The sequence below is a fragment of the Topomyia yanbarensis genome, chromosome 2 (assembly GCF_030247195.1).
Source record: "Topomyia yanbarensis strain Yona2022 chromosome 2, ASM3024719v1, whole genome shotgun sequence".
Lineage (NCBI taxonomy): Eukaryota > Metazoa > Arthropoda > Insecta > Diptera > Culicidae > Topomyia > Topomyia yanbarensis.
Window position 1 is genome coordinate 189,658,552 of NC_080671.1, and position 19,803 is coordinate 189,678,354.

The 19,803-nt window shown below is 36.3% G+C and overlaps 1 protein-coding gene across 2 annotated transcripts in view; it reads left to right on the forward strand.

The window, feature by feature from the left end:
• The window catches only part of LOC131682486 (myosin-I heavy chain), a 285,951-nt gene that overhangs the window by 259,867 nt on the left and 6,281 nt on the right, over nucleotides 1-19,803 (forward strand). For both annotated transcript variants that reach the window (XM_058963986.1, XM_058963987.1), the window contains 3 exons: nucleotides 288-649; nucleotides 19,386-19,557; nucleotides 19,619-19,791. In XM_058963986.1, coding sequence (XP_058819969.1) covers nucleotides 288-649; nucleotides 19,386-19,557; nucleotides 19,619-19,791 — 707 coding nt within the window. The remainder of the gene's footprint in view (nucleotides 1-287; nucleotides 650-19,385; nucleotides 19,558-19,618; nucleotides 19,792-19,803) is intronic.

Genomic DNA, 19,803 nt, shown 5'->3' on the forward strand with positions numbered 1-19,803 from the left:
TGCGTTCTGTACTTCATACACTGAGCCCAAGAGAAAGAGCTATTACTACCAACAAAATGAAGAAATTTCCGGTCTAAATGACATTAATCGGAGCTGACAACTAACGACGGCGGTTAAACGAAGGGTGTGGAAAATTTATGACTGCCATCTTCAGATTACAATTATGCGAACTTCAAGCAATGGTGGGTTAGCACCTATAGCAGAATGTAAAAATTTAACCATCCGTATTCGATGCACATTCCAGCTGTCCAGTTTAGTAACCATCATATATTAAACGTTTCTTTCAGACACAGCACAATGCGGCGGTGGCGGCATGACGGGAGGTGGAACGCTACCACGGAGGACGACAGTTGGATTCAATGCTAAAGGCCAGAATCTGCATGGGGCCGGTGCAGGACTAGCTGGTGTGCACCTAAATTCCACGAGTGGAACCACGGGCGGATCGGGCGGAGGCACCGTGGTCATAGGTACCCATACTTACCATTCCTCGAGTGGTCTGTCCGGCAGTGTTGGAGTTGGCACAGGTAACGGCATCGGTACGGCCGATAAAACTGCGAAGTTGGAAGACCTGATACACCTCCCAGGACCACTAACCGAGGACGCTGTAATGCGAACGTTGCAAACCAGATTCAACGAGGGAAAATTCTTCGTAAGTACTAAACAGTTACTTTCATTTTTATGACAATTTTATGCAAGTTGGGTGACTATTTCCACCCAATGCTATTAGTTTGTTTTATTAGGTTTCCGATAATGCTTGACTAGACTAAACTCATAGAACGTATTAAGCGCCTATAATGAATTCAAACATACTGCGAAATCCGGGTCCATCCCAGCACCTGCATGGTCTGATTAGATAGGATGTGTTATCATACCAAACCAAATCCTGCTTTGCCCAAAAATGATGTATTTCAAAACATACACGCAGATTTGATTAAATTCCATCGTCATATCTAGGTTACTCAATACGAAACTACACCCCTTTTCTTTTCCTCCAAAATGACTGTGGAATTTCACTTTTACGTTTACCACTTTTGCTTTCAATAATTGTGTTAATTTTGAGAACGTTAATTTCCCAAACAATTGTGGATCCAGTCATTGACTGCCATTAGCTTTCTAAGCCACTGAAAATCCGAACCGGCGTCGGCGGCTGTGAGGTGATTTCAGTGAACGTATTTCCGTCCAAAGACCGGCTTCGTTGTAAAGGCAGACGAGTTTTTATTATTTTTTATTGCAACAGTAAATCCCACCGATTGAGAGAGAAAAAAAAACTGCAAAATCCACAGTGTGTAAACAAAAAAAACATAATAATTGGTTGATGTTTGAAGGAAGGATTTAATAATAACGTTCGCTGCGGGAGGCTGGATCTGAAATTAGCGGTAATGATGATCGGTCAAATCAGTCGTGTTGCATTGCTAAAGCAGATGATTACTGCTGATGTAAGATTTGTCATACTGGAAGGCCCACAGACTGTATTCAACGATAAACATTCGGTAAAAAGTTTGAGTAATTTGTCTTAAGACGTTATACAAGTCAGGTTTATCAAGAAAGATATTACTTTTTAAATTTTGTTTGCGAAATGTTTATTCATTACTAGCTAACACCCATCGCGTGTTGATGCGACTTTCAACGAAATACGAGGAATACACAATTTGTGCCGAAGCACTATCTGGCGGGCAGATAATCCCCAACCAATAGCACACAAACACGTTCCATAACAAATTCCTACTATGTTTAAATTTGTCTACTATATTCGGGTAATCTGAATATATGGAGTAGTTATGTCTTCAACAAAGTTGTTTGAAATAGCATTTTTGAAAACTATGCTGAAGACGTTAAGTCTCAAGCTAAATTTTCTTGAAGGGTAAATCCTAGAGATGGGCGGGTACGGGTATCGGGTAAAAATAAAAAGGAATCGGGGCGGGTTCGGGTTTTGTTATCACCGGGTACGGGTCGGGTCGGGTACATTAAAAAATATTTATTCCGGGTACGGGTCGGGTCGGGTTTTTAGGAAATATTTCGCATTTACCCGTATTTTTGAATGTTTGGGTGAACTTTTCCCGCCAATATCAAAAAGTGACAACTTATCCTCGTAGAAAAATATTAAAACAAGCGTTATATTCCTATTTTGACATACAGTCGCCCTATAGGTCAGCGTGTATTGAATGAATGGGACTATCCATAGGTTTTGAACTGGAAGTTCATAATCTAAGTTTTGCTGTACCATTAAACATTGTTTTTTGTGAAGTTCCTCGAGCATTTTTGAAGTATTAATGTTGTAAATTTCCTTCATCTTTCCAACATTCAAAAAGAAAAACAAGTGTATGGGAAAGATATGACTTCTATCGACCTGTTTAAGGAAAATAATCTAAATTAACCACCAAACATAAAAATGTAGATTTTTCATGGTTTTATTAACAAAAACGTTTAGCGTTACTACAAAATTTATTGATACCCAAGATTATTTCGATTAATCAAAAATAAGCAGATAAATTGTACCCTTTTCAATTGTAAGATCACTTAATAAATTACAAGACAATCATGGATAGAAGTTTAACGTGTTTAGAATAAAATTGATGTTTGTTTAGATATTTTTTGGAAGAATTTATCTTATCGAAAATTTACTAAAAGAAGCCCATATAAACTGAAATATACCCTGATTTTAAGGTAAAATAGTTTCGCAGTGGCAGCTTCTATGTCAAATGCTGTTGCCGAGAGGAATCTGGAACTGTGGCATATCTGGTTTAGTTCACATGTAAAGATTTATGCCGAAAGATAAGCATTTCTGAACTCAATAAATTGATAGTCATTTTCAATGTAAAATCGTATACTGAATCCAGAATCCAAATAATCCAAAAAAATTACCGTAGAACAGTTTTCGACTTAGAGTGAAGAAATAAATTTCATCTTTAGAATAAAATGTACGTTTAGTAAAGCACAAATATCTACGGTTAAAGTGTATCGACATGGAATATTATTATGTTAAGATTAGGGTAATTGCATGTATTTTTGGTTGTCCGAGCATTCTGTTCTAATGCGACTAATAGCTCTGACCTTTGCTACGAGTTTGTTGAACTTTTTCTTATTTTTTCCTCGTTCCTTTAGAAAAATGAGCGCTTGGTCAAAATTTTGGGCAAGATAAAGCAATTCAAAAAAATATTTTTGAGGGAAACTGAAAGCTTGCTAACATCCAAGGAAAGTAAACACTTGTTTATTTGAATGAGATGAAAATTGCGAAAGTTATTCATTTTTTTGTAAAATAGAACTTTTTTGAGTTTCTCTGGTTCAGAATTTTATTTTTATTTTGTTTACTAGTGTAATAATAGGAGATCCTTGCCCTAGTTGGCGGAAGGCGAAAGCTGGCGGAGTTACTTTTTCTTCGTTTGAATCAGGCACATGACACTGTCTCTCATTTTTTACCTAAAATTATATAAAATATGCTTTCATATATTGCATTTCATTTTGTTCTGTAAAATTCATGGATAACAGTTTTCGAACGTAACAAGCGAATTTCCTTAAAAAATGAAAATACCGCTATGTAGTCTTGGGCTCGCCTACTCTTTCAAATCAAGTAGATTAAATTTATTGATTAAAAATCGGAAGCGGGTGCGGGTCGAGTTTGGGTCGGGTTCAGGTCGGGTACGGGTCGGGTTCGGGTTCGGATTGTTTTTCATGCCCGGGTTTTGTATTTTTATAAAATCCGGGTACGGGTCGGGTTCGGGTAAGCTTACAAAAATAATATTCGGGTTCGGGTCGGGTCCGGGTATGAAAAATCCCATACCCGCCCATCTCTAGTAAATCCTCTATAATTACCTCTAGGAGGATTAACCGCCAAAATTATGAAAAAATCCCATACCCGCCCATCTCTAGTAAATCCTCTATAATTACCGCCAAAATTATTTCATCAGAAAATGTACTGTTTTACCTCATAAAATTCTTGAATGATACTTAACATCTTCATTTTAAAATTTCAAATGAATTGGATCGTGACCGCAAAAAAGTTTTCGAGCATTTATTTTACTTTTCTTCACTATTGAAGCTCACAACTTAACAACGAGTCCTAGTGCCTAAGACACGAAATTTTATTACGCCATTCAATTCAGCACTCAAAAATACATCATTAATAGTCACTAACTTGAAATACATTGAAATTTTCATTAATTCCAATCCTACTTGGAAGCAATTCACATTATTGATAATACACCGAAGACTTTTTTTTATCAACCCCTTTGGTGTATTTTTGGTAGACCAGATGGGGGCAACGACAACACATATTTATATCCTTTAATAAACCGAAGCTGCTAAAATGTTCAACATTATTCCGTAGACAGGGTGGCTTACGAAATCGGATCGAAAAGCTTCATTGTACACTCAAGTTTTTTTACGCGGTTTTTTTGCGCGGTATTTTTTACGCGAATTTTGAAATTTACGCGGTTTTCATTTACGCGGATTTTGAAATTTACGCGGTTTTCATTTACGCGGATTTTGAAATTTACGCGGTTTTCATTTACGCGGCCTGTATCCTCCGCGTAAAAAAAACCTGAGTGTGCAACAAAAATCAAGTGCTCATAAAAACCGATCAATCTGTGAACGTTATTTTCATCATCTGCTATTTAGTTTCCGAAATGTTATTCTTCTTATTAACCATATTCAGTTTTTGTCTCAACTCTACGCAATCTCAAAAATACATTTTCAGAAAATGTTGAAATGTATGTAAGTGAACAAGTTTATGTTTTATAAACAATCAACCTATTCAAACTTTTCTTCCCATTCGAAAAATTGTCTCTAATCCATATTTTAAAAATAACTCATTATAGTTCAGGCAGTTATTTTATTTTATATTGATGTAATTTGACAACTATGGGATCTCGTCTAAGAGATAAGTTACGAGATCCCCTTTCCATAATTTTCCAAAAGTCCCCATGATGCCTAAATCAATAGTCTCTCAATGTAGTGATCAGACAATATTCTTCCAAAAATATTTTGTGCAATATTTGATTAAATTAGTCAGCATCAAAGCATTATTTAAATTTTTTTCAATCAAATTATTTTGGTTTGGGAGGGGGGTTTAACCCCCAAACACCCCCTGCCCCCTGGCTACGCCACTGAGCAAGGGGTAAGCGACGTTGAAACTCATTTCAACTCATTCAATGAGTTTCAACGTCGCAAATGCTTAGTGTGGAAGTATACCGTGACTTAACTTTTTGTCGGTTCCGACAGCATGAAGTAACAAGTTACTTTACGCTTGTCTGGACATGCCGTAGACTCAGGTGATTCGCATTTCTAATGCCTAAAGATCCTGACTCCTGCGGTGGCAGACAAAGTGTTAAGTCGCCGGTAAACTCTAAGATTGCTCATATGACCCTCCCACACTTTTCCAAACTTTCTCTGTTCAACTCCTTGCTCTCCCTTTAGTACTATGGCTCTTAATATTGAAAAATATACTTCACCTTCCAGTCCCTTGCTAATTAAATGCCGTAACAACAGTTGACACATTCAAAGGTAATTGTGATGTTACCACCATAGTGACACGACTTAGAACAAAATGTGGACTTATGTCCAAACTTTTCCGTATCGGTTCATATAGGAGTTTTTATGTAATTTTGGTACGCTGAATTCGTTTTCGATATTAAAACATTTCAAAAGTAAACAATTACTATTCATTAGGGTGCCTCAATTTTTTTTTCTATATCGTTCTTAAAATTTATGTATATTATTTTCATGTGCTAAATCTTTTTTGATATCAACATTTGTAAAAAAAATTTCATTATACATTAGGGTGGCTCAAAAATAATTATTTTGTTGGAAAAGGTTTAAAAAAATTTTAAAGACATTTTTGTGCGCTGAATTCCTTTGTTGGTTATAAAAATAGAAATTAACTTTACTATTTATTAGAGTGGCTCAAAAGTAAATATTTTGTCTTTTATAATGATTTCTTTCAATTGTAATTTTGAAATTTATTTTCCGTATTGAAACGAATTGATTGACATCTCATTATGGGGCTTCAGAAATGAATATATTATTTTTAAGGATCAAATAAGATGTGATCGACTAATTTTGGAACGTTTAATTCAGTGGGTTACTTGGTATGAAAACTACATTTTCTTTCATTTTCAAAACAAACATTTTGAGCGTCTTAGTGGAATATTGATTTACATTCACTAATCAACAAGATGGTTAACGATTTTGTTTTCGCAGGTGTGTTTTAAGTTACTTAGATTGCTTATTTCATACCTTAAATAAAAATAAATCCAAAATCCTGTTTTCGCGCATATGGTTCATTTAAAAATGGTCTTATTTTATTTGGAAAATATCGCATACCTTTAAGCTATATCAGTGCTATGCAAACTCGGATAAAATAGTCTCACCAAATGACTAGAACTCAACTGTGTTCACTCAATTTGACAGTTATTGCGTAAGTTAGCAAAAATAGTTCATAAAACATTTTATGACACGTTTCAATGGTTGAAAATATTTACTTATTGTTAAACATTTTTAATTCCTTTACCACTTAAAAACCATACTTCCCACTCGGATCCTTACTCTTGATCACCAGTAAAACCTGTGTAGATCATGCTCTAAATACTATTTGAAAGTTGTGCATAGATTAGTGCCATTATTCTAGTTATAAAGTGAATATTCAAATTAAATATCAGTAATAACCATGCGTCTCCATTCACAGTTTTTTTTTCAAATTTTGACTACTTATCGCAAGTTTTCGCAAAACTAGCTCATTTTATAGAGAAAATGAAAATCTTTCGAATGAGCATAGTGTGATCGCGGGCATTCACGGGCGTCGTTGTTGTTTTCGCTTTAGAAGTTCGAATTCAATAAAAATTCATGACAAACAGTTATCTCAACACTAACTAAACCAACTAATGACTTATTTTTGGCGATTTTACGAAGTAATTTTATCACACGGATACTTTTGGTGAAGTAATGCATTTCATAAAATCAACCGTTTCTTTGAAAAACGAGAATAACCGTATGTAGTTCCTATGGTCAAATAATGCAAAAAACACTTGAGTTATGCCCTTCAAAAAGCTGTCAAAAATTCATTTTGAATTCAAATCACCTAAAACTTCGCGAAAATATCTCTGATGACTCAGCTGATACGAGAAAAATACTTGTGAGAATATCGCATAACCTTCATATATGGACTAAAGTCCGGGCTCGTCCCACTGTGGCATAGGTGACTAAACAAAACAGAGGACTTTTCACACTTCGAGACAAACAGGCGCAAAATTTAGTCCCCCTCCAGAGAACCGGTGTTTACCTGGCAGACAGTTGCCACTTCGTCCAATTTTGCAAATTTTTCTCTCGCGGGACGGACCGAGATCCCCTAAGCTATAATCTGCAGTCCTATCAGCTCGCTTAAAAAATAAATCATAGTGGCTTTAGCTAAGAGTCATTCATTTCTTTTATTTTTAGAAAAATCTCTAACCCTGTGCGCGGGGTTGTTATATTGTCTTGTCAGAGCTTATAGTCAGTCCGTCTATCACAGCCTTCATTAAGGGCAAAAAATATTTTCTTCTGCTCTGCGATCGATTCGAATAATGTCAATATCGTACGGGTGAAGTTTGCTAAACAGAACACGGAAGAGTCCCTTATAAACGGTATTGAGTATCGTTAGGGCATACGTGGTCATTCAACCAGTCCAAAGACCTTTCGTCTTCCACCCGGATTATCCCGATCACGTAAGGATAGCTAGCTCACATTTCAAGAGCTCCGGAATTGTGCTAAAATTGCAAGAAGCTTCCTTGCATGTAATGCAAGAAACGAATTTTGCCTATGGATTAGCGATATATGTGTATTTATGACCAATATGTGTTAGACAAAAAAGGCGGCTGGCATTGAAAAACGATCCCACACGGATGGATCACTAACTAATACTTTGTACACTCAACCATGCTATAAGATAGTTGAAGAATGGATAAAAGTTATGTATAAACACTTGGACTATTTGACGATCAATGAAAAAAGTAATGGACGCATCCAGATTTGAAACTCATGTTCTTGCACATCATAGCACTGCCTATTAGCACTGTTGCGATCTTGCACATGAGAACAGAGTGTTAAAACACGTACAAGCAGCACATCCACAATTCAATAATGTCTCGTGTATAATGAATAAGCCATAATATTGCGTTTAATGATGTTGGTGAGGATTGAATCAAAAGCAGACGGTAAATAAAAACCTGCCTTGCGTTGCTCGCCTGATTGTCATTTATTAATTATGACAAGATTTAAGAGAGAAGTGGGGGTACGAAAAATGTGATTCTGTGACGTATTAGGAAGGGGGATTTAACTATAACGTTACGTGACATGTTTTTATTGAAGAAAAAATATAGGTAGGTAATATCAGAGGCATAGCCGGAGTGAAGTAGAATACACTTTAGCCTGCAATTGATACAATCTTCTGAGAGTTTTTGCTAGTATTAGTTATTCCGTTAACTACACTAGTTTACAAGAAAAATGAAGCTTCAAGAAAAAGTATTTTTTAGACTAATTTTGGGTAGCTGAACACGAAAACAATATTCATTTTTTTGTTCAAAGAAGCGATTTTGCGATTTTCTCAAAAAAATCGTTTTGAGAACTTTTTGTAGTTTTTAGTCAATATTTCTTGTCAAAATCATTCAATTAATTTGGTCAATATGCAGGTTTAAAGATGCCCTTTCCAAAAACATATAATATGTGTCGATCATATGTAGAATTTTTAGTGCTACAAGCGACGAACGTTTCAAAAAAAGTGTATTTTGACCATTTTTAAAAGTTACTCATTTTTAAATGATTTTTTTTACCGAAAACCAAATTTTTTTCGGAACATTTAGAATCTAAGATGACAAATAATATGTTTACGTTAATTTTAAGCCTAATATCACTAACATCGGATGGAAAATGTTGATGCTATGGCACATTGAGCGAAATGGAAATTTTATTATTTTAGCGAACCCTGCCCTCGTGCGGTGGTTTAGAGAGTGTAGCACTGGTCTCATAAGCCAGTCGTAAAATATTCGAGTGCCTATCGGGAAGGAGTGTCAGTGGGATCGTAGCACTAGCCACGTAATATTCTGTGAACTGAGAATCTACTGTGAACCCTGTTGAAGCAGAAGGCGAAAATTCCTTTAATTCGTAAAATATGTACTCACCAAAGACAAAACAAAACTTTCCGATAACGATATTTCCGCATTTTAAAAAGAGCACTTAGTTGTACAATGAAATATCCAAAACCATTCAAATGCCGCAGGATGGACGGATGCAAGCTCAAGAAGACAGTACCCAACACAAACAATAATTATCAAGTATAGAAGATTATTTCAGCCGAAAGTACGATTGTGCGAAAAATAAAAAGTTACAATTTTCACTCTACCATCTACATTTTTCATCCGACTATTGTGACCATTGGATTAAAATTTATGCAAAAAGATTGTTTATTTCATTAGATTCTAAAAGAATTTCCTTTTGTCCTTGATTTATTATAAAAAAATACTGGAAATATGCATTTTTTAAAAAAAGGTCGAACATTAGACTTTTTTACTTTGGTCGATTGTAATCATAATAAATGTACATTTCTCGACAAACATACGATTACGGCTTGAAGCCAACTGTCAAAATTTTCTTTGAAGAAAATTCCGGACAAACCGTTACTGGCTAAACGCAGTTCATAGTAGTTAATGCAAGAGAAAACTTTTTTCTTTTGTTTACTATAAACATCTGTGATTGGCGGGTAACAGTTTATCTGAAATTTCATTTCAAAGAGAATTTTGACAGTTGGCTTTTAAGCCGTAATTATATGTTTGTCGATATTTTATCTACGCGTATTATACATTTTCGGAAAGGGCACATCAATACCTTTCGAACTGCTTCGATCGGATCCTATTTGAACAAGATATTGACAAATAACTAAAATAGTGCCCAAAACACCTTTTTCAAAGAAATCTTGAAAATGCTTCTTTGAAAAACCTATTTTAATCCACCTAGCGGTGCAATTGTGCCTTTCTCAATCATGAATTACGAGAATGTGTGCGTTGTTTATATTCATTAAAAGCTTTTAAATGCATATATTACATTTTATTATTATACATCACATGACAACTATATACAGGAAAATAAATCATTATTCGAGTTCTAAAATTTTGAAAAAGAAAAAACAGCCGCGGTAATATTGAACTGAAAAAATGTGCAAAATCGGCAAAGTCCCAAAAAGTCGATTTTCATAAAATAAATTTTTTTTCGAGATAACATAAAATCTCGACGTTTCATGCATTTTAAAGATGTTTGGCATCAAAAATACGAATTCGATTTCTGAAATGCCATGAGGTCCCCCCTTTGAAAAAAAAAATTGAGTTCCGGCTTATATGGGAATTTCATATGTGACCGGACGATTTAGTCTATATTTCCGGACCCATATAAGCGATCCGTACGAAATTTTATAGACATCTGTGGGGATATTATAGCTATCATTTGGGACTAAGTTTGTGAAAATCGGCCCAACCATTTCCGGAAAACTGATGTGAGTTCGTAAATTTTGAAAGATGGCCGCTTTTCCCGGGCACTTCCGGAACCGTCTATGGTGGTCAATGTAGTCAACGAAAGTTTAGTTGGCCGTCGGTGACCTAGAACAGCAAATTTAAGTTGTTTGAGAGACATTTTAGCGAAATTTTTACCTTTTTTGCTTTCATCGGAGTATCGGTTTGAATCACATGTGATGCTATGTGATCGCACGTCACAACCTGTAACTCCGGAACCGGAAGTCTGATCGGGATGAAATTAAATAGCCATTTACGCGGACGCAATACCTTTCATTTGAGGCCAAGTTTAGTCGAATCGGTCTAGCCATCTCCGAGAAACCGATGTGACTGTTATTCTGAATTTAGATACTTCCGCCGGGGCTTCCGGAACCGAGGATGGTGGCCAATGTGGCCAAATAGACTTTGAATGGATGTTAGTGACCTAATACTACAAATCGAAGCAGTTGTAGTCATATTTTGGAAAAATTTTCACCTTTATACATTCATTGCAGAATTTATTAAAATCGACATTTTCTGCGTGTTCGTACTTATCACCCTGTAATTCCGGAACCGGAAGTCGGATCCATTAGAAATTCAATAGCAGCCTATGGGAACGTTGCACCTTTCATTTGAGACTAAGTTTGTCAAAATCGGTTCAGCCATCTCTGAGAAAAATGAGTGACATTTTTGGTCACATACACACACACATACACACACACATACATACATACACACACAGACATTTGCCGAACTCGACGAACTGAATCGAATGGTATACGTCACTCGACCCTCCGGACCTCCGTTAAAAAGTCGGTTTTCAGAGCAATTGCAATACCTTTCTATTGAGAAAGGCAAAAATGGACTTGGTTTTTATGTGATATGTGAAAAACAGAGCAATTTTCACTCGGTGCCTAATAACATCACCAGTTTTGTCGGATTTTCGTGATCTTAGGCTAAAAATTCACGTGAGAAGTTTGCCTATCACATAATAATTTAAAAGATTTTTTTTGCTGATTTATTTTTTTATGAAAAATCAACCAAAAGTTAGTAATTTTACCAAACACTACTTTTTTGACTTTGGTTTCTCTTAACCCTAAATTGTTGATATTTTATCCTAACGTGTTATACATTTTTGGAATGGGCCATACCTTTCGAATGGTGAGTAGTTTGTGTTAATCGGAAGATTTGTTCCTGAGATATTGGCCAAAAACTGGAAAAAGTGCTCAAAAACACCTTTTTTAAAAAATCACAAAAACGGTTCTTTGAAAAAGAAAATGGATATGATTTTCGTGCTCAGCGACCCAAATTTGACTTAGAAAACACATTTTTTCTTAACTTCATGCAATTAACCCAAAATTTGTAAACTAGTTCTACCTAGCAACGAAAAAGCAAGCAAAATTTGTTTGACTATTAAATTCTTTCAGAAGATAGCAACGATTGTTGCATTCAAATTAACAGGAGCTAACATAGTGCTGTCACTAAGTTAACGTCGATTTCTGATGAGACGAAGTCGAAACCAAGTTCCATACGTAATTCATACGATTAGCCATAGACTGATTTTGCCAATCGTCACACCATGATTTTATAGGCCTTTCTCCTTTCAATTCCACATAAATTCACAAGAAAGGCCGCAAAATCCGATATTCAGCGGTTAATTCGGTAACTAGATTTGAATACAGTGAATCCAGTATTAATTAGTACATATATTTAGTTTAAAAATGTCAAAGTAGTAGCGTGTGTCGAGCGTTCTACTTCTTTGATTAGTTTCAGCTCTGCCTAAGCCAGCCAAAAACGATAAATATAACATCTACTCGTTAATTATGCCCTAGGGTGTTAGCCATACTTTTACTCACATATTTTTCTGCGCTTACTGTTCGGTAGTGGATACGCGTGAGCTTCCTACCACCAACATATATGTTTTTTTCTTCAAATCATTGTTGTCATTATTTTAAAACGCTTCAAAATCAGCTTACTACCCTATACCACACGGAATTCGAAATCATAACCATCTCACTCTCTAATTATTTCCTGGCCCGTTTGGAGTTGGCATCGATGAGCATACAAATTTAAACCCGAATATAATGTATAACAATCATGTCATGCTCTGAATTATCACTGGCGGTGCCTCAGAAGAAGCTAATTCTCACATTTGTGTAAAATTTCTACTTCGTAACAGACCATAAACCATACAAGGTGGCAAAAGTCAAGAACTTCTCCGTTCAAATTGCCTTACCCACGAAAGTTTATGCTTCGCCTCGGAAAGGTTCTCAGGAATATCTTTATACATTGTTCAGTGCATGATTTGTATTCGAGTCATCATTTCCAATTTTCTAGCCTCAAAGGTTTGAAAGTCTGAAGGTACTCTTTTCGGTCAATCGGCAGTTATTTTCGTACACAACGCATTATTTTTAATGCTGATCACTGCAGGGCGTTTATGGCTGCCTTGCGCCAGTTTCCAGCGATTTTCTTATATGTAGACAAATAATTTCGAACAAAAAGTAAGTAAAGCAAGACACTTTGATTTTATTGCCATTCTCGACGGTTCCCAAAACAGCTTACTTTCAATACTTTTTTTACTATTCAATGAAGCATAAGAAATACTGCACGTGTGCAGCTTGAAATGGATGACTTTGTGTGTAACAATTTACTATCCTATGCGGCGATAAGTAGGTAGGTACCTATAGGTTAAGCGCGGCTCTGCCAGAAGGTAGCACGGCTATGTTGCTGCAAAAGTTATGCAACATGTCGTCTGCAGGGAAATCAGCACTAACGACTGTCGACATAGTGCAAATAAAACTAAACTTTTCCTCGTGACATGAACTGTGATGGTTGGGGGGAGTATGTTTTGTTCGGACAAACCGGTTCGTAGGGATGCATGTGTTCAGAAACAAGCTGTCTCTTGTCTACTTAGTCGCTGTTGTGCTATCTTATGACATGCGCCATTTAGCACATTTCGAGAAAAACGATTTTTATAGTTTATAGTTTAAAACTGATAAATAGTATAAACAATTCAAAGAAGACAATTGATGCTTCTATCTATTCTGAATTAATCTCTCAAAAAATTACGAAGATCGGTTGACTATGTTGCGAGTTTTTACTATGAATGTAAACAAAAGTCGCACTCTCACGTGTCATAGGCGTGTATTGATGACAAAATTTGTATGACGTGTCATAATCGTGCATGGAAAATTTTCCATAGAAAAAAATCATTAATTTTTAACTTTATTTGCGCTCATATGGTCTATAAACAATCGATGAAATGCATTTTGAAGGAAATGAGTCAATGAATCTAGAAAAATATATATTTTTGGTTACAGTGTTGCCAAATATCCTTTATTTCCAGTTTAAAACTAAAACTGTGTTTTTCCTATTGAAAATGTTTATGCCATTGCGTTCCTCAGACATTTGCACACATAAAAACATCTAAAACTTTAATATAACTTGAGCCAATCCCCAGACACAGTCATTTGAAGCAAAAAATTAAAAAAATCTCAGCACGTTTCACGCTATATCTTAGTAACCAAGCAGAATGTCAAAATTCTGTTAACGCCACTTTGTAGAGATTTTTTAGACAAGTGATGTGGTATATCTAACTCAGTTTACCCTAAAATGGCGATTGTCATAAGATAGCACAACAGCGACGACTAACTTTTTTTCTTCATCACTAACTTTGGAATAATAGAATAATATTTAAAACATACACGTCAAACATTGGGACGCAACTTTTGTGCGCACCTGACAATTTTTTTATTTGCTGGTAGTTAGGTTTAACAATATAAACTAACAAAAAACAATACGCATTCTCATTTACTCTCTATTTTATCTCTGTTCCCGGCACGGCCGCCTAAAGACACTCGGGGACGCTGAACACCATGGAACTGAGAGGGTTCTATAATAGAGCAAGTGTAAACAGATGTAGAGTTACATTCGACGAAAGTGATTAACATATTTAACTAGGGTTACCAACCGTCCTTATTTTAAAGGACATGTCCTTATTTTCAAGGTTTTTGAAAAACGTCCTTATTTTACTTCAAATGTCCTTATTTTTAGTCTCAAACCTTGGCATATACAGGGTGGTTTAACATGATGGTTTTTAAGGGGGCATGTCATGTTATTGTAGTTTAGTATTGTTTGCCACCACAGTATGCTCACCATTTTCAAATTATTCAACTATATTTCGAAAATCAGCGATCTGTGAGAAATGTGTTCACCATACAATCAAAGAGTTAAAGTTGCAGTTCTCGTTATTGGATGATCAGCGAATAAATCGACCACATCCAACACGCATTGAAGAAAACATAGCGGCGGTGACTAATTAGCCAGATACCACTTGAAATACTCGAATCCGTCATCAAAAATTGGACCAGTCGAATGGATTACCTCAAGCGCCAACATGGTTAACATTTAAAAAAATAGTTTTCAAACAATAAATGCCAAAAATGTTCTTTCGATTAACAAATAATCATTTCGCGATTTACTCCATTTTTCAAATTTTTGTGAGATCAAAAAAACGTCAAGATGAATCACCCTGTATTAAATTATTCAGATCTACTTTATTTCAAGAGAATCAATTTCAATTGTTAATTTCAAATACTTCCAGCGATTGTTTTTGTACTGCGACTCATTCCAACCAAAAGTTCTTTTACTCAGAAGTAATCAAAATTTGTTGGATAGCTCGATATGAGGTTTGCCCAAAGATTATCTTCGCCCAATATTGGTTTCACTCTAGTTACACAACTGTAGAGCTCAAAAAATAGGCACATTTCTGGAATTTTTGGATGTTTTCAAGATTCCATCAACCACCGGTCAGTGGTTTGCGGCTATGCACACGATTGCACACACCATAGCAACCGAAATGCACGATGCAGCAATTGGCAGCGGTGACTACCCAAATTAATTTTTTAACGCAATTTATTTTTTTCGCTTCTTAAGGGGTTTCTCCAATATTGATTTCATAGGTAAACATAATTGAATTGTAAAAAAATGGTTCGAATTACCTTTAGATTGTTAAAGGATGGTAGAACGTAGAGTTTTGCAAATCGTCGCCTATCGTTGCCATGGAGTGGTGCAAATGAACTTGTATAGCTCCAAAATGTAACTAAGGTTTCAAAGTAACAATTAGAACCTTTGACCGATGAATTCTTTCACATCTATCCACCTAAAAGGGCGATTTGCTTAGGTAGGTCCGAATAGCCCCGGGTATACTATTTAATTGATCAAACTTGTATAGTTAATTTATCAAACATTTTCCTGTTTCGGAACAAAACAAAGCATTTTGCGCAATGTAAATATAAATGTAAAGTTAGTACCAAAATTTAACACAAAAACATTACAACCGTTCTAACACTATTCAATACAAAGGGTAAGGTTTGCATGTTTTGTTCATCGGACGAATCGTATATTGATTCGAAGGTAGTGACGGTACCTCTTCAATGGAACGCGATAATTGACATTAATCTCCAGAAGATGGCCTGTGAGAGGTAATGAATAACAAAATAATGATGTGGGAACGAAACTGGCGAAAAGCAGTGGCTATTGAAATGGAAAGTGATTGAAAAGTGAAATGGATGCAGCAGGTTGAATGAAAGTGATCGTTTCTATCTGATTGCAAACGAAAAACGCTTTTCTTTTCGATTCCATAGTGACAATGGCCTCAGAGGTAGCTAGGTACATCTTCGAATGTACCAATCTAGGGGCAGATCTCTTGTGATGCATTTTTTAAAATCAGCGAAATTAAATTCATTTCTTCCAACAAAATATAAATCCATAATGTATTTTGCGTTACGTGCAACGTCTTTTGCATTGCGTGTAGACGTAAAAACCCTACAAAAACTAGCCCTACATTCAACAAATCGTCGAACAAAGTTTGATTAGAGTAGGACGTTTGTTGAACAGACTTTCCTGCGAGGGACTACAAAGTTGATGCGAAAATGGAAATTAAATGCATTTTTTCTATAATTTGATTTAAATTTGTTATACATCCCAGAGTGATCTGCCCCTAGACCTTTCTACGGCTCACAAACTGGTAGAAAATAATAAACAAAGACGGCAAAAGCAAATGGGATTGTTTTCAACCAGGAAACTGCATTAGTGTTTGTGAGACAAGAACTCACTAGCCTGCATTACTAATGTGGTTTTTGTTTGAAGCGAAACTGAGCCAGTTTCTAACCCCAACTGTTGTTGGGTAGGGTGACCATATCAGGCGAGTAAAAAACCAGGACAGACGAAAGGGGCCTGCCACTTCCCTTTCCCACTCTATCAGCTGTGCCTTCTCCACAGGTGTTCGGCAGCTAAAAAGTTCTGGGGTCTGGCAGGCAGGGCTTCGGCAGTAAAAAGTTCTGGGGGTGCGTGGAAGACCTCTGCCCGAAATTTTTTCATAATAATTCCATCACCGAGCACTTTTTTGGATTTAATAACATGCAGTTATTGCTACACCACCATCAGCGAAACTTTCATTCTGTTGTTGAAGAACTCGGCAACCCTAAAATGAGCGGATGATATGATGTATTTTGAGATCGTCTGCGCAGGTCCGCGAAGTTTTCGGCGCTAAATACCGGCCATTGAAGGAAAGCAGAAACATCAACGGTCCCAAGTAGCTTATCTGCACTATATCTGGCAATCTCCAATGATAACCATTATCTCACGATCTGAGAGCTAGGATCGAAGCAGCTGCAAAACCTAGCGTTGATTCCAAATTTCTTAATTTTATATGAAAACCGGTGGATAGGTTGGTGTAAATAACATCATTTTCAGAGCAACATTACATACTACCTGTTATGTAGGATGATAGACTCGGCAGGTTAGCCGCTGTTCAGCGACCAGCCGTAAAGCCATGTTAATCGTGAATTTGGAACTATTTTTTTATTTCATTTATTTGACACGGCTCAATGCGTTAGCTTACCTGAGCTGTGGAGCTTTCAATATTGAAAATGTGTAAATAAAATAAAATAAATCGGATTTATTAAATATCCATCGGATCTAGTGTACGACGAATTTCGCGCCAACTCGAACAAATGTTGGCAGCACCCTCAGATTTTAATGAAACTTTCTGTACAGAAGAACTTTGTCACAAAAAGCCACTTTGCATATTTTGTTTTTCCAAAAATGATCTAGACTGTCTATTGAAAAGGGCCAAACTTTTTTACCATTTTTTTCAAATGGCTATAGTCTAAAAATGACAAATCCCACAAAAAATGTTTAAGAAGTGATTTTCAAAATTAGTCAAATCTTTAAATAAAATTATTGAAAAAATTCTTCATTTACTCCTACACTGAAAAAAAAAAACGATTTTAAAAATTTAAAATCCATTTTTTAAAAAAAAAAACCTTTTTGTTTTGGATGAAATTTTGTTGCAAGATAGGTAATTATGTTCCCTACCTACCGTCAAAAATTCACGTTGGGCAAGGAAAAAATTTATTTAAAAAAAAAACTTTCTTGTCCAAACTGATTTTTTTCAGTGTATTTTTATCGAAAACTAAACCAATATTTTTATTCGAAAATTTGACAAATTTTGTGAAAATCACTCCTACAACATTTTTTTGTAGGATTTGTCATTTTTAGACTATAGCCATTTGAAAAAAAAAATGGTAAAAAAAAATTGGCCCTTTTCAAAAGACAGTCTAGATCATTTTTGGAAAAACAAAATATGCAAACTGGCTTTTTATGACAAAGTCTTCATGTACAGAAAGTTTCATTAGAATCTGAGAGGGTGCTGCCAACTCCGAATACGCCTGAGCTGCAACTCCGGTTGTTTGCAATTTAGTTGATATTGATGAGAGCTGTGTATTGGGTTTGCTTGCAGTTGATGTTGTTTTGTTAGAGATTCTTGTACATGGTATCCCGTGTTCCCTTCTTGTTACAGAACTGGCGCGTGGGAGTCTGTCCTGCATATGCGCACAGCGTGATTTTAGATTTGGTCAAGCCTTCTACTTCGTATTGAAATTACAGGAATGAAGGAATAGGTTTCGTCACTCGCATTTTCACGATTCGAACACCGTTGGGAATACTTGGATTTGTTCCATGTTGCGACTGTTATCAAGCAGAGCGATTTTAGCATCCGATCCGATCAAGATGAAAAGGGCTGCTGATGAGTTGCTGGTACTGATCCTAAAAGGGCTCCATGGACACTAGCTCGAGAGAGCGCTCAATGAAGCTATTCCACGATAGTTATTGATGTTTCGCCATTTTCCTTTTTTATGGAAAAGATTTCCAGTAAGACGAAAAAATGCCACTAGCAAGAGAGCTCAAGAAGAAGCAAAGTCACCAAGACGTAGACATGTCTTCTCAGAAGTACCAAAGAGAATTCTCGTTTCAATTACCATGTAAAAAAGCAAGTGAAACGTGAAGTAATGAGGTAGTACCGAGAGACTAAAAAAGACAGTGGATGGCACAATTGAGAAATTCAAGTGAATTAAGTATTGTTTGTCGTACCTCTGACTGAGGATGAGTATACGTTGCAGTTATTGTTGCGATCGGTCGTAACTGGGATCTGGAGCGGAGAAATTATGCGAACTAAATAAATAAAAATACATTAGCCTTACAGGAGAAAAATCAGGACAAATCAAGCGTTTTCCTCGACTTCCCAGGACACCAGGACAGTCAGTGAAAAACCAGGACATGTCCTGGGAAACCAGGACGTATGGTCACCCTATTGTTGGGGTTAGAACCTGACTCAGTTTCGGGTTCAAGCGAAATCGCCATAAATTAGCTTTGTATTATTTGACGACTGCACCGATAAATGAGCATTTTATAGAATTACAACTATGTAATTGCATTTGCTGTGCTTCATAATTTTACAATAAAAAAACTCATGACATATACATATCTGAATTCAATAAATATCAATCTAAAAGCCATTGCATTTTCCTTTAATTCTAGACAAACGTCGGCCCTATCCTGCTTGCCGTCAACCCGTACCATGACGTTGGGAACCCACTGACTCTATCGTCGACCCGTTCGGTTCCACTGGCTCCTCAGCTGCGAAAAATTGTACAAGAAGCCGTCAGACAACAAGCAGAAACTGGCTATCCTCAGGCAATAATCCTATCTGGTTAGCACGATTTGCGTCATTACCTGCGGAATAACTGATTGATAACCATTTTAATCCCTAGGGACATCCGGATCTGGCAAAACCCACTGTTCAATGTTACTGCTCCGACAACTGTTCGCAGTGGCCGGTGGAGGACCGGAAACGGATGCCTTCAAACATCTAGCCGCAGCCTTCACCGTGCTACGATCACTAGGATCGGCCAAAACATCAACTAATTCCGAGTCCAGCAGGATTGTAAGCCAACTT